At 39.4% G+C, this 16,015-nt stretch overlaps 1 protein-coding gene across 1 annotated transcript; it reads left to right on the forward strand.

Annotated features, from left to right (window-relative positions):
* Positions 1-14,863: 14,863 nt before the first annotated feature.
* Positions 14,864-15,196, forward strand: LOC109758602 (uncharacterized). Its single transcript, XM_020317466.1, has one exon. It carries the CDS (start codon positions 14,864-14,866, stop codon positions 15,194-15,196), a length of 333 nt encoding a protein of 110 aa, XP_020173055.1.
* Positions 15,197-16,015: the final 819 nt, after the last annotated feature.

Consider the following 16,015-nt stretch of genomic DNA (forward strand, 5'->3'; position numbering starts at 1 on the left):
TCGGGCCACCAATGCCAATGCCATGGATGCCTCCCTATGCTCATATAGATCCATATTCATCATGGGACAGGTATGATACAAGGGGACATTCTCCATCTTATTTTAGACCATCTCACCAATACTATGCAGCTCCAAGAAGATCAACATTTGAACAATCACGTGTCAAAGACCGTTTCAATCATAAGGAATCGGTCCAGAGCTCAAGGAAGAAAAAAGAGGTGGTAAAGCAAGTTTACCATGTGAAAAGAGATGGGCGTAAGTGTGCTACTTCAGATTTGATATCAAATAACAAAGAGCCAATTAAAGTGTTGACATTGGCTACAAAAGGCAAAGAAGTGAAGCAATCAATTGATAAAAATCAGAGTGCCAAATCCAAATGAAAGAAGTTGAGGGTGCACAAGGCCCAAAAAGAGTTGTCATTGGTTGAAACAAAATCGCAGTCGAGGTGCCCACTCGTCTTATCGTATTGGCAAAAGAAGGAGTTACAAAAGCTTAGTGCACAAGAACTTGAAGAAAGGAACATGGAATGGGTTCCCAAAGGAAGTACTCAAAATAATAATTATGTGCAAGCTTCCATTGCAAGAAGTGCGGTGAAGGTGAAGAAGGAAAAGAGTGAAAACTATGAAGGACCAAGCCGAAGGTTTCAACATCTTCAGTCTACACATTATCCATATTCTTCAACTATGTCATTAATGCCTATGCCATGGAATTTGTCATTAGGTATGATTGGTAACCCTCAATGGGCTTATTTTCATCCATGGATGCAATGTAATTTCTTACATCATGAAAGGGTATTGCCAAATCACTATACATTTGATTAGCTACAAGTTTGTTGCTGATCCAAAGGGCCAAAAATATTTGATTTGTCATTTCATTTGTTTATTTCGGCTATATGTGCTTTAAATGAAGTTTACATGGTAATGGCCGATATTTATCTATCGTCCTAAGATTATGTCAATGCATGGCCGGTGTAGTACTCTAACATCGTCCTTAGTTTGATTGGAGAGCGAGATAAGGTACGTGCTCATGGAAATTTATATGTATGCATATATTATGATTGAATGGAGTTGAGACATCATGACCGATGTCATTGAATATGCTGCATAGGCCAATTCATACTGAAGAATTGGCTAGTGGGCTTATACTTTGTTTGGATATGATTTGTCTTATGCATATTTGAGATCTATAAGAGGCCAAATCATAGCTGATTTTATTACTGAACATCAGATTAATGACATGAAAAATGTTGATATTAGCCTTGTCTTTCTAGTAATATGGAGATTATATATTGATGGTTAACTTTGTAGCAATGGCCAAGGTGTTGGTGTTGTTTAGATATCTCCTCATGGTGCTGTTTTTGAAGCCTCGTGCTGTTTAGAGTATTCTGCACAAATAATGAGGCCGAATATGAAGCATTGTTATTCGGTTTAGAGATGTTGTTTGCCATAGGTGCTACACATATTGAGGCTTTTGATGATTCGTTATTAGTAGTGCAACTAATATCCAAAGTGTTTCAATGTTTTGACGAATCACTTCATGTTTATCTTGATAAATGTCTAGATATAATTTCTACTTTGGATTATTTTAGCATTTCTCATATATCTAGACATGATAATTGGAGAGAGTTGGCATTGTAAGCATCCGGCTACCACGACGGTCATGGTGTATTGCACATCTATCAATAGCCGATGCTTATTCTTGCCAACATAGGTAAGGCCGAATTGGAGCTCACCACGTCGTCCACTAATGAAACTTTTATGCAGGAGAAGTAAGGATTGGAGGAGTTCATTCTTTATTTTCTGCAAAATCCTAGCGAAAGGGTGAACAATATGGCTCGGAGGATGGTTTTGATCTATGGAACCTTATCACTGAATTGTTATGGATGTTGAGAAGTTTTCACCCAAGTTTGCATCAAGAGGTTCAAATAAGCAATAGCCGATATATACTTATCGTCCTAAGAACATGCAAAATGGCCGATGGAGTGTTGACATCGTCCTTACAATAAGCTATGTGCAAGTTAGTTTTTGCACACAAGCTTTGCTGAAAAACAGGGGGGCATGTGTTGACACCAGATTTTGGCATTGACAAAAACATAATTAAGAAGGCCTCAAATGGAAAAGTTCTCAAAGTGAGAAAGTTTCGTATCATTGAAAGGAGAAACTTTGATATTTCGGTCATAGCCATCCGATCATATCTCTAAGGCCGAAGTTGTGTTCGAAGTACTGAGATTTTGTATCCGGAACACTTTTTGGCTGATTACAATCCCAAGACGGCCTCATATGGAAAACTGGTCTACATGAATTGTCTTCGTCTCGTCTAAACGATCAATTTTGATATAAAGATAGTCCCAATCTGAGGTCGTATGCAAAAGTTAGAGCTCGCACAGCGCGACTCTCCAATGGGCAAAATATGATGCCCGGAATCAGACACACGTGTGGGTATGTCTGATGAGCTGCCTGAATATTTAGCTGTTTTGTGCGAGCGATTTGGCACTGAAGATGGCCTCAAATTAGAAAACATTCAACATGAAAGTTGTCCATCTCGTCGAAACGAGTAAATATGCTTTTGGGAAAACTTTCAGTGGAGGTCGTTTACCACCACAAAAAAGACCCGCAAGGTGCAGCCAGTTTTAGAACAAACAATTTCGAAAAGTTCGGATAAAACCAATCCGAATTTGACTAGGGTTTTGGACGTGAATCCAAACCTTTTCCTTGCACGGGAAGTCCAACCGCCTCTTATATACCTAAGGGGTGATGGTCGATTGAACAACACACAATCGACAAAATCATCTACCACCTTTTATCTTTTATCTTTTCTCCTTAACCCTAGTTCTTCTTCTTCCTCGTTCTTTGTTTGTTCTTGTTGTTGTAGGGTGGCGATCCACGAGGCCCTAGGGGCGATCAGGTCGAGGGCAGCCCATAGCCGTCGCGCGTCCAGACGGGGTCCCTCCCGGGCGTGTGGGGTTTCGGGTCCTCAAAAGCACCCACCGGATAGCTTGTGTACCACGCTTCCGGCCGGGTCTTCTTCGACGTGAGCTGCGATGCATCACCCGGCGTCGAGGGTACTTACCTCCGGTGCGAACAGCGCCTGGGCCCCTAGGCGCGCCCTGGTGGGTTGTGCCCTACTCGGCCCACCTCCGGTGCCCATCTTCTGGTATATAGGTCATTTTTACCTAAAAAAATAAGGAGAGGACTTTTGGGACGGATCGCCGCCGTCTCGAGGCAAAACTTGGCAGAAGCACTTTTGCCCTCCGGCGGAGTGATTCCGCCGGGGGAACTTCCCTCCCGGAGGAGGAAATCACCGTCCTCGTCATTGATACGTCTCCAACGTATCTATAATTTATGAAGTATTCATGCCATTATATTATCATTCTTGGATGTTTTACGATCATTTTGTAGCAACTTTATATCATTTTTTGGTACTAACCTATTGACATAGTGCCCAGTGCGAGTTGCTGTTTTTTGCTTGTTTTTTACATCAAAGAAAATCAATCCCAAACGGAGTCCAATCACAGCGAAACTTTTTGGAGACATTTTCTGGACCAAAAGACACCCGTTGGGCCAAAGAAGTACCAGAGGGGAGCTCCAAGGAGAGCACAATCCACCAGGGCGCGCCTGGGGGCCCAGGCACGCCCAGGTGGATTGTGCCCACCTCGGTGGCCTCCCGCACTGCCTCTTCACCCTATAAATTCCCAAATATTCCAAAAACCCTCGGGGTAACCCTAGATCGGAAGTTTCGCCACCGCAAGCCTCTGTAGCCACGAAAAACCAATCTAGACCCCATTCCGGCACTCCGCCGGAGGGGGAAGTCATCACCGGTGGCCATCTTCATCATCCCGGCGGCCACTATGATGAGGAGGGAGTAGTCCACCCTCGGGGCCAAGGGTTTGTACCAGTAGCTATGTGTTTAATCTTTCTCTCTCTCTCTCTCCCTCTCTCTCTCTCTCGTGTTCTTGAGATGTCACTCTTGATGTATCGCGGGCTTTGTTCCTCTCCATCTTACTGTGATGAATTGAGTTTTCCCTTTGAGATTTTGTTTTATTGGATTGAATACTTTTATGGATTTGAGAGCACTTGATATATGTCTTACATATGAATACTCGTGGTGACAATGGGGTATTACATTGATTCACTTGAGATATGTTTTGGCACTCAACTCCCAGATTCCCAAGGTGACATTGGGGTAATCTATGCATAGGGGTTGATGCACGTTCTCGTCTTTTGTTTCTCCGGTAGAAATCTTGGGGTGGTCCTTGAGGTTCTTTTTGTTGGATTGAGTATTATGAATCTGAATTTGCTTTGGTGTTATTTTAGTACGAATTCTTGATAGACCGATCAGAAAGAATAACTTGGTGTTATTTTAGTACGAACTCTTGATAGATCGATTGGAAACAATAACTTGGTGTAATTTTAGTATGAAATCTTGGATAGATCAATCGAAGAGAACAGCTACAAACAATTTCTTTTTATGTTCTCCATTAGATAGGAACTTCAGAGTGATTCCTCATCGCACTTTGAGGGATGGTTATATGATCCAATTAGATTAGCATTGTTGAGAGATTGCACTAGCGAAAGTACGGACCCTAGGCCTCATTTTCAAGCATTGCAATACCATTTGTGCTCCGTTTTATCAATTTCTACCTTGATGTTTTTCATTGTTCTTATTACAAAAATCAATATCTACTATCCATATTACACTTGTATCACCATCTCTTCGCCGAACTAGTGCACCTATACAAATTACCATTGCATTTGGTGTATTGGGGACACAAGAGACTCTTTGTTATTTGGTTGCAGGGTTGTTTGAAAGAGACCATCTTCATCCTACGCCTCCCATGGATTGATAAAGCTTAGGTCATCCACTTGAAGGAAAATTGCTACTGTCCTACAAAACTCTGCGCTTGGAGGCCCAACATGAGTCTACAAGAATAAAGTTGCATAGTAGACATCATTCATCACCAACAACCTTCTCATATTTGGGAGAGCAATCTCCATCAACATCTTCAACATCACCATCTCCTCTCAAACCCTAGTTCATCTCTTGTGTTCAATCTTTGTAACGGAACCTCAGATTGGTACATGTGGGTGACTAGTAGTGTTGATTACATCTTGTAGTTGATTACTATATGGTTTATTTGGTGGAAGATTATATGTCCAGATCCATTATGCAATTTAATACCCATCTGATCTTGAGCATGGTTATCATTTTTGAGTAGTTACTTTTGTTCTCGAGGTCACGAGAGAAGTCATGCTGCAAGTAATCATGTGAACTTGATATGTGTTCGATATTTGGATGATATGTATGTTGTGATTCCCTTATTGGTGTCAAGTGAACGTCGACTACATGGCACTTCACCATATTTGTGCCTAAGGGAATGCATTGTGGAGTAGTTATTAGATGATGGGTTGCTAGAGTGAGAGAAGCTTAAACCCTAGTTTATGTGCTACTTCGTAAGGGACCGATTTGGATCCAAAAGTTTAATGCTATGGTTAGATTTTATCCTAATACTTTTCTCATAGTTGCAGATGCTTGCGAGGGGGTTAATCATAAGTAGGAGGTTTGTTCAAGTAAGAACAACACCTAAGCACTGGTCCACCCTCATATCATATTATCAAGGCAGCGAACACGGATTAAAACAACATGATGAAAGTGACTAGATGAAATTCTCGTGTACGCTCAAGAACGCATTGCCTATTATAAGACACGGTTTTGGCCTGTCCTATGCTACAAATGGATTGGGCTACCTTGATACACCTTATTTACCATTACCATTACTTGCTCATTACAAATTATCTTGCTATCAAACTACCTGTTACCGACAATTTCAATGCTTGCAAAAAATACCTTGCTGAAAACAATTTATCATTTCCTTCTGCTCCTCATTGGGTTCGACACTATTACTTATCGAAAGGACTATGATTGAGCCCCTATACTTATGGGGCATCAAGACCCTTTTCTGGCGCTGCCGGGAGTGAAGCGCTCTTGGTAACTGGAATTTGGTAAGGGAAAATTATTACTATGTGCTGAAATTTATTGTCACTTTTTACTATGGAGAACCATCATTTGAGGGGTTTGTTCGGTGTATCTTCACCTCGACCAGAACCACAATTAGTTGCCCCTCATCCTAATACACCTACTGAAAATATTGGTTATGAAATTCCTTTGAGTATGATAGAACAACTGCTAGCTAATCCTTATGCAGGAGATGGCACTGAACATCCTGATATGCACTTGATATAGGTAGATGAAATTTGTTGATTATTTAAGCTTGTAGGTTTACCCGGAGATGAAGCTAAGAAGAAAGTTTTCCCTTTATATTCGAAGGGAAAATCATTGACATGGTATAGGCTATGCTATGATATTGGATCTTGGAATTGGAGTTGATTGAAATTGGAATTTCACCAAAAAATTATCCTATGCATCTAGTTCATCGTGATCTGAATTATATATATATATATTTTGGCCTAGTGAAGGAGAAAGTATCGCTCTAGCTTTGGGGAGGTTTAAGTCAATGTTATATTAATGCCCCAATCATGAGCTCTCAAGGGAAATTATTATCCAGAATTTTTATGCTCAGCTTTGTCATGATGATCGATCCATGCTGATACTTCTTGCACTGGTTCTTTTATGAAGAAGACTATTGAATGCAGGTGGGATCTTTTAGAAAGAATTAAATGCCACTCTAAAGATTGGGAACTCGATGAAGGTAAAGAGTCAGGTATTAAGCTTAATGTTGATCGTGTTAAATCTTTTATGAATACCAATGCTTTTCACAAGTTTAGCACTAAATATGGGCTTGACTCTAAGATACTAGCCTCCTTTTGTGAATCATTTGCTACTCATGTTGATCTCCCCAAGGATAAGTGGTTTAAATATCATACTTGTTAAAGAAGAAATTAAAGAACCGGTAATAACTAAAGATGAAACTATCATTTACAATGTTGATCTAGTTGTGCCTACTTCTTATATTGAAAAACCATCTTTCCCTGTTAGAATGAAGGAACATGCTAAGGTTTCAACTATGGTCCGCAAAAGTAATAACCTAGACCTTCAGAACAAATCAAAGTAGAACCTAGTGTTGCTATGGTTAAAGATCTCCTGGTAGAAAATATTGATGGGCATGTTATTTACTTCCGTGATGAAGCTGCTAGAATTGCCAAACCTGACGAAAAGGATAAACCTAGACCTGTTGTTGGCATGCTTGTTGTCTCAGTTAAAATAAGAGATCATTGTTATCATGGTTTATGTGATTTGGGTGCTAGCGTGGGTGCTATTCCTTTTACTTTATATCAAGAAATTATGAATGATATAGCGCCCGCTGAAATTGAAGACATAGATGTTACTATTGAACTTGCTAATAAAAACACTACCACACCACTTGAGATTGTTAGAGATGTTGAAGTCTTGCATGGGAAAGTAAAATATCCTACTGGTTTTATAGTTCTTGGTACCCAACAAGATGACTTTTGTCCCATTATTTTTGGTAGACCTTTCTTGAACATCGTTAATGCTAAAATAGATTGTGAGAAACAAATTGTTGGTGTTAGTTTTGGTGATGAGTCTCATGAGTTTAATTTCTCTAAGTTTAGTAGACAATCTCATAAGAAAGAATTACCAAATAAAGATGAAATAATTGGTCTTGCTTCTATTGATGTGCCTCCTACTGATCCGCTAGAACAATATTTGCTAGACCATGAAAATGATATGCATATGCATGAATGAAATGAAATAAATAAAATTTTCTTTGAACAACGACCTCTTCTCAAACATAATTTACCTATTGAAACTCTAGGAGGTCCTCCTCCACCTAAGGGTGATCTTGTGTTTGAATTAAAACAATTGCCAGACACCTTGAAATATGCTTATCTTGATGAGAAAAAGATATACCCTGTTATTATTAGTGCTAACCTTTCAGAACATGAAGAAGAAAGATTATTGAAAGTTCTGAAGAAGCACCGAGCTATGATACGTCTCCAACTTATCTATAATTTTTTATTGTTCCATGATATTATATTATCTGATTTGGATGTTTTATATGCATTAATATGCTATTTTATATTTTTTTGGGACTAACCTATTAACCGATAGCATAGTGCCAGTTTCTATTTTTCCTTGTTTTTGAGTTCTACAGAAAAGGAATATCAAATGGAGTCCAAATGAGCTGAAAATTTATGATGATTTTTTCCGGACCGAAAGAGACCCCCGGAGCTGAGCCAGAAGTGTCCCGAGGTGGCCACAAGCCAGGGGCGTGTCCACCCCTAGGGCTTGTGGGCCCCTCGGGCACCCCCTAACTTGTTTCTGATGCCAAAAATTCTTATAAATACGAAAACCCCCCGAAAGAAACCTAGATCGGAAGTTCCGCCACCGCAAGCCTCTGTAACCACGAAAAACCAATCGGGAGCTCATTCGGGCACCCTGCCGGAGGGGGAAACCATCACCGGAGGCCATCTTCATCATCCCGGCAGCCACCATGACGAGGAGGGAGTAGTTCACCCTCGGGGCTGAGGGTATGTACCAGTAGCTATGTGTTTGATCTCTCTCTCTCTCTATGAGAATACCCTATGTGCTTCACTTATATCTTTTGAGCTGGGTAGTTGCTCTAGTGCTTCACTTATATCTTTTTAGAGCATGGCGGTGGTTTTATTTTGAAGAAATTGATGAACTCTCATGTTTCACTTATATTGTTTTGAGAGTATTGAAACTGTATGGCAATTTGCTTAGGTTATGAATTTAGTCCTAATATTATAGGCATCCAAGAGTGATATAATAAAAACTTTCAAAAAGAGCATTGAATATATGAGAAGTTTGATTCCTTGCAGTTGTTTTGAGATATAAAGAATGTGATATTAGAATCATGCTAGTGAGTAATTGTGGATTGGTAGAAATACGTGTGTTAAAGTTTGTGATTCCTGTAGCATGAACGTATGGTGGACCATTATGTGATGAAGTCAGAGCATGATTTATTTTTTGATTGTCTTCCTTATGAGTGGCGGCCGGGGCCGAGCGATGGTCTTTTCCTACCAATCTATCCCCCTAGGAGCATGCGTATTAGTACTTTGCTTCAATGGCTAATAAATTTTTGCAATAAGTATGAGAGTTCTTTATGACTAATGTTGAGTCCATGGATTATATGCACTCTCACCCTTCCACCACTGCTAGCCTCTCTAATACCGTGCAATTTTCGCCGATGCATTAAACCCACCATATACCCTTCCACAAAACAGCCACCATACCTACCTATTATGGCATTTCCATAGCCATTCCGAGATATATTGCCATGCAACTTCCACTGTTCCATTATATTATGACACATACCATCATTGTCATATTGCTTTGCATGATCATGTAGTTGGCATAGTATTTGTAGCAAGGCCACCATTCATATTTTTTATACATGTCACTCTTGATCAATGCACATCACGGTACACCACCGGAGGCATTCATTTAGAGTCATATTTTGTTCTAGTATTGAGTTGTAAGTAAATAAAAGTGTGCTGATCATCATTACTAGAGCATTGTCCCATGTGAGGAAAGGATGATGGAGGCTATGATTCCCTCACAAGTTGGGATGAGACTCTAGACTTACAAAAATAAAAATAGGCCAAAGAGCCCAAAATAAAAAAAGATGCCAAAGAGCCCAAACAAAAAAAAAGATAAAAAAGAAAATAAAAAATGAGAGAAAAAGAGAGAAGGGACACTACTACTACCCTTTTTCACACTTGTGCTTCAAAGTAGCACCATGATCTTCATGATAGAGAGTCTCCTATGTTGTCACTTTCATATAATAGTGGGAATTTTTCATTAGAAGAAATTGGCTTGTATATTCCAGTGATAGGCTTCCTCAAATTTCCCTAGGTCTTCGTGTGCAAGCAAGTTGCATGCACACCCACTTAGTTTCTGTTTGAGCTTTCATACACTTATAGCTCTGGTGCATCTGTTGCATGGAAATCCCTACTCACTCACAATGATATCTATTGATGGGCTTCTCAATAGCCCGTTAATACGCCTAGTTGATGTGAGACTTTCTCCTTCCTTTTGTCTTCTCCACAACCACCATATTCTATTCCACCCATAGTGTTATATCCATGGCTCACGCACATGTATTGCGTGAAAGTAGGAAAAGCTTGAGAACATTAAAAGTATGCAACAATTGTTTGGCTTGTCATCGGGGTTGTGCATGATGAAATATTTTGTGTGATGAAGATAGAGAATAGCCAGACTATATGATTTTGTAGGGATAACTTTGTTTGGCCATGGTATTTTCAGCAGACATGATTGCTTTATTAGTATGCTTGACGTATTATTGTTTTTATGTCAATATTAAACTTTTGTTTTGAATCTTATGGATCTGAATATTCTTGCCACAATAAATAAGATTACATGGATAAATATGTTAGGTAGCATTCCACATCAAAAATTCTGTTTTTATCATTTACCTACTCGAGGATGAGCAGGAATTAAGCTTGGGGATGCTTGATACGTCTCCAACATATCTATAATTTTTGATTGTTCCATGCTATTATATTATCTAATTTGGATGTTTTATATGCATTAATATGATATTTTATATTACTTTTGGGACTAACATATTAACCTAGAGCCCAGTGCCAGTTTCTGTTTTTCCTAGTTTTTGAGTTTTACAGAAAAGGAATATCAAACGGAGTCCAAACGAGCTAAAAATTTACGGTGATTTTTGATGGACCAAAAGAGACCCCCGAAGCACCGGAGCTGGGCCATAAGAGCCCCGAGGTGTCGACAACCCAGGGGGCGCACCCCTAGGGCTTGAGGGTCCATCGGGCACTCACCTGACTTGTTTCCAACGCCAAATATTCTTATAAATATGGAAACCCCCGAAAAGAACCCTAGATCGGAAGTTCTGCCACCGCAAGCCTCTATAGCCACGAAAGAGCAACCAGGAGCCCGTTCCGGCACCCTGCCGGAGGGGGAAACCATCACCGGAGGCCATCTTCATCATCCCGGTGGCCACCATAACGAGGAGGGAGTAGTTCACCCTCGGGGCTGAGGGTATGTACCAGTAGCTATGTGTTTGATCTCTCTCTCTCTCTCTCTCTCTCTCTCTCTATCTCGTGTTCTTGATTTGGCACGATCTTGATGCACTGCGAGCTTTGTTACTATAGTTCGATCATATGGTGTTTCTCCCCTCTACCTTCTTGTGACGAATTGAGTCTTGCTCTTTGAGGTTTCGCTATGTTGGATTGAGTATTGGATTTGAGAACACTTGATGTATGTCTTGCGATGGGATATCTCTGGTTATAATGGGAAGTTCTATTGATTCACTTGATGTATATTTTGGCACTCAACTCGCGGATTCCCGAGGTGACATTGGGGTAATCTGTGCATAGGGGTTGATGCATGTTTTCGTCCTACGTTCTCCGATAGAAACTTTGGAGTGACTCTATGTCGCACGTTGAGGGATTGCCATATGATTTAATTATGATATCATTTTTGAGAGACTTTGCACTAGGGAAAGTATGAACCCTAGGCCTTGTTTTCAAGCATTGCAATACCATTTTTGCTCACTTTTGTTACTAGTTACCTTGCTGTTTTTATATTTTCAGATTACAAAAACCTATATCTACTATCCATATTACACTTGTATCACCACCTCTTCGCCGAACTAGTGCACCATTACAATTTACCATTGTACTGGATGTGTTGGGGACACAATAGACTCTTTTTTATTTGGTTGCGGGGTTGTTGTAGACAGACCATCTTCATCCTACGCCTCCCGTGGATTGATAAACCTTAGGTCATCCACTTGAGGGAAAATTGCTACTGTCCTAGAAAACTCTGCGCTTGGAAGCCCGACACGAGTCTATGAGAAGACGGTTGCATAGTAGACATCAAGCTGTTATTGGGTATACTCTTGATGATCTTAAGGGCACCTGATTAACATGGAACGTGATGCGGAACCCGTTGTTGATCACCAAAGACGCTTGAATCCTAAGATGAAATAAGTGGTACGAACTGAAATACTAAAGCTTCTTGAAGCAGGTATAATCTATCCCATAGCTGATGGTAGATGAGTAAGTCCCGTTCATTATGCCAATAAGAAGGGAGGTATTACTATTGTTCCTAATGATAAAAAAGAACTTATTCTACAAAGAATTGTCACTGGCTATAGAATGGTAATTGATTTTAGAAAATTAAATAAAGCAACTAGAAAAGATCATTACCCTCTACCTTTTATTGATCAAATGTTAGGAAGACTATCTAAGCACACAAACTTTTGTTTCCTTGATGGATATTCTATTTTTTCTCAAATACCTGTTTCACAACCTGATGAAAAGAAAACCACCTTTACTTGCCCTTTTGGAACTTATGCTTATAGACATATGCCTTTTGGTTTATGCAATGCACCTACTACCTTTCAAAGAAGTATGCTGCTATATTCTCTAATTTTTGTGAAAAGATTGTTGAGGTTTTCATGGATGATTTTTCTATTTACGGAACTTCTTTTGATGATTGCTTAAGCAACCTTGATCGAGTTTTGCAGAGATGTGAGCAAAATAAACTTGTCTTGAATTGGGAGAAGTGCCACTTTATGGTTAATGAAGGTATTGTCTTGGGGCATAAAATCTCTGAACGAGGTATTGAGGTGGATAAAGCAAAATTTGATGCGATTGAGAAAATGCCATGTCCTAAACATATTAAAGGTATTCGTAGTTTCCTCGATCATGTTGGTTTCTATAGGAGGTTGATGAAAGACTTCTCTAAAATTTCTAGGCCTCTTACAAATCTTTTACAAAAGGATGTTCCATTTGTTTTTGATGATGATTGTGTAGAAGCCTTTGAAACACTTAAGAAAGCCTTATCTTCTGCACCTATAGTACAACCACTTGATTGGAACTTGCCTTTTGAAATTATGTGTGATGCTAGTGATTATGCCATTGGTGCTGTTCTAAGGCAAAGAGTTGATAAGAAATTAAATGTTATCCATTATGATAGTAAAACTCTAGACAATGCTCAACGAAATTATGCTACTACTGAAAAATAATTTTTAGTAGCTGTGTTTGCTTGTGACAAAATCAGATCTTATATTGTTGATTCTAAAGTAACTGTTCACACCGATCATGCTTCTATAAAATATCTTATGGGAAAGAAAGATGCTAAACCCAGACTTATTAGGTGGGTTCTTTTGCTACAAGATTTGATTTACATATTACTGATAGAAAAGGAGCTGAGAACCCCATAGCTGACAATTTGTCTAGGTTAGAAAATATTCTTGATGACCCACCACCTATTGATGATAGTTTTTCCTGATGAACAACTAGCTGCAATAAATGTTTCTTAGAACACTCCTTGGTACGCTGACTATGCTAATTACATTGTTTCTAAATATATACCACCTAGTTTCACATACCAATCCTACGGAAATGTCACTCTGAAGCTTATGGAGGACATCATGCGGGAGATATAACTGCTCATAAGTTATTGCAATCTGGTTTTTATTGGCCTGCTCTCTTGAAGATGCCTGTAAGTTTATTTTATCTTGTGATGAATGTCAAATAATTGGTAATATCGTAAGCGTCAGCAAATGCCTATGAATTATTCACTTGTTGTTGAACCATTTGATGTTTGGGGTTTTGATTATATGGGACTTTTTCCTTCCTCTAATTGGTATACACATATTTTCTTTGATGTTGATTATGTTACTAAGTGAGTAGAAGCCATTCCATCTAGTAGTGTTGATCACAACACTTCCATTAAAATGCTTAAAGAAGTCATTTTCCCAAGGTTTGGAGTTCCTAGATATTTAATGACTGATGGTGGTTCACACTTTATTCATGGCGCTTTCCGTAAAATGCTTGCTAAGTATGATGTTAACCATAGAATTGCATCACCCTATCATCCTCAATCCAGTGGTCAAGTTGAACTTAGCAATAGTGAAATAAAATTAATATTACAAAAAAATGTTAATAGGTCCTAAAAGAATTGGTCTAAGAAATTAGATGATGCACTTTGGGCCTACCGAACAGCTTATAAAAATCCAATGGGTATGTCTCCTTATAAAATGGTTTATGTAAAAGCTTGTCATTTGCCTCTTGAGTTAGAACAAAAAGCATATTGGGCAATTAAAGAACTCAACTATGATTTCAAAGTTGCCAGTGAAAAGAGGTTATTTGATATTAGCCCACTAGATGAATGGAGAACCCAAGCTTATGAAAATGCCAAACTATTTAAAGAAAAAGTTAAAAGATGGCATGATAAAAGAATCCAAAAGCGGGAATTCAAAGTTGGAGAATATGTTCTTTTGTACAACTCTCATTTCAGATTCTTTGCAGGAAAACTTCTCTCTAAATGGGCTGGACCTTATATTATCGAAGGGTTTATCGCTCTCGAGCTATCAAATAAAATAATGCCAAAGGTACTAACCCGAAGGTTGTCAACGGACAAAGAATTAAATGCTATATTTCAGGTACGCCTATTAATGTTGAAAGTAATATTATTCAAACCATGACACCCGAGGAACACATAAAAGAAACCTTCCGAAACACTCCAAAATCCTTAAAAAGAGGAGGTACGTGATACGGTAAGTAAACGGACTCCGAAAAATCCGCAATTTTTTTTCAATTTTGGAATATTAAAAAAATTAGGAAAATAATAAACAACCAGGAAGCCAACCAAGGAGGGCACACGACACCAGGGCGCGCCTGCTTGCCTGGCATGCCCAGGTGGGTTGTGCCCACTTCGGGCACCTTCCCAAGTCCGTTTTCCCCTTGTTTTGCATGTTTCACAAGATGAAAAATCTTTATATACCCCCCAAACGTATTGACCACCGCATCACAGAGAAATCTTCTGTTCTTCTTTCTCGCTGTTTTTCTGACAGATCTAGATCGACATGGCCACTCCGAGCTCCTCCAAGGACAGGTTCTTTGAGAACATCATCAACCCGTATTTGTGGGAGGTGATGCAGCACCCTCAAGCCATTGAGATGCGTGAGGGGCTGCTCCACATCCGAGACGTCCATGGGCCTAAGGGTAAGGGAACCATGGAGGCCAGGCTCGAAGCCATGGAGCAGGAGGTCTTCAAGTGCAAGGGGATGGTGGAGCGCGGACTCAACGCCTATCACCTCATGATTACGGATTTCACCTGTGATTACAAGGTGGATGGCCGGTGCATGAAGGACGTCGTCTTCATCCTCAACGAGCAAATCAACTTTCTACAAAGCTAAATCTATGACCCCAAAATCAAGTCTTTGAATATGAGGCAAGATTTAAAGGTATGAGTTTGGTTGCCAGTTGCAGGACTAGGGAGACCCATGCTTCCTCTTATGATGGTGAGCCGCTGCCATGGAATCCAGAGGACAAACATACTACCTCATCACCACCACCACCATCACCTTCTTCACCACCAAAGGAGACTTGAGTATCGGGTATGGGCACTCCCCTTGGCTTGTGCCAAGCTTGGGGGAGGTGCCCCAGTATCATATCACACCATCTCTTTTGACTTGATCTATCTTAGTTCGATCTTTAGTTATCTTTTGAATTAGTTGAATAAAATTTTAGTTCAATGTTTTTCGATTGTTTTCTTAGTGATCTATCTATCTATGTAGAGATATATAATAAAGTTTAGTTTGAGTTTTTCTTTCTTTCCTTTTATGTTCTAGTCAAAATAAAGAAATGAAATAATTGAAAAAAATGCTAATCTTATGGTAAGTAATGACATCACATAAGGAAAAGTATAAGTGGTAAAATTTATTGGAGATTGACAAACATAGCATTGGTCAATGATGCAATTCATGAAAGAGTTAATAAGGGAAGAGAAGATTCACATGCAAATACACTATCTTGGACATCTTTCATGATTGTGAGCCCTCATCAAAATATTATATGCCAAAATTGTTGACGTTGGAGAAGGAAGACGTCGTAATGATTTACGCTTGTTCATATTCACATAGAAGTTATATTTTCATAGATCCTTTAACTTGTGGTGCTTGCCCCTATCTTTGCTAGCCAAAAATTCCACACTAAGTAGAGATACTACTTGTGCA

This window comes from Aegilops tauschii, chromosome 4 (assembly GCF_002575655.3).
Source record: "Aegilops tauschii subsp. strangulata cultivar AL8/78 chromosome 4, Aet v6.0, whole genome shotgun sequence".
Lineage (NCBI taxonomy): Eukaryota > Viridiplantae > Streptophyta > Magnoliopsida > Poales > Poaceae > Aegilops > Aegilops tauschii.

Bases quoted from the DNA above. Each gene is read 5' to 3' on its own strand.
- LOC109758602 (XM_020317466.1), top strand. From the start codon at position 14,864: ATGGCCACTCCGAGCTCCTCCAAGGACAGGTTCTTTGAGAACATCATC.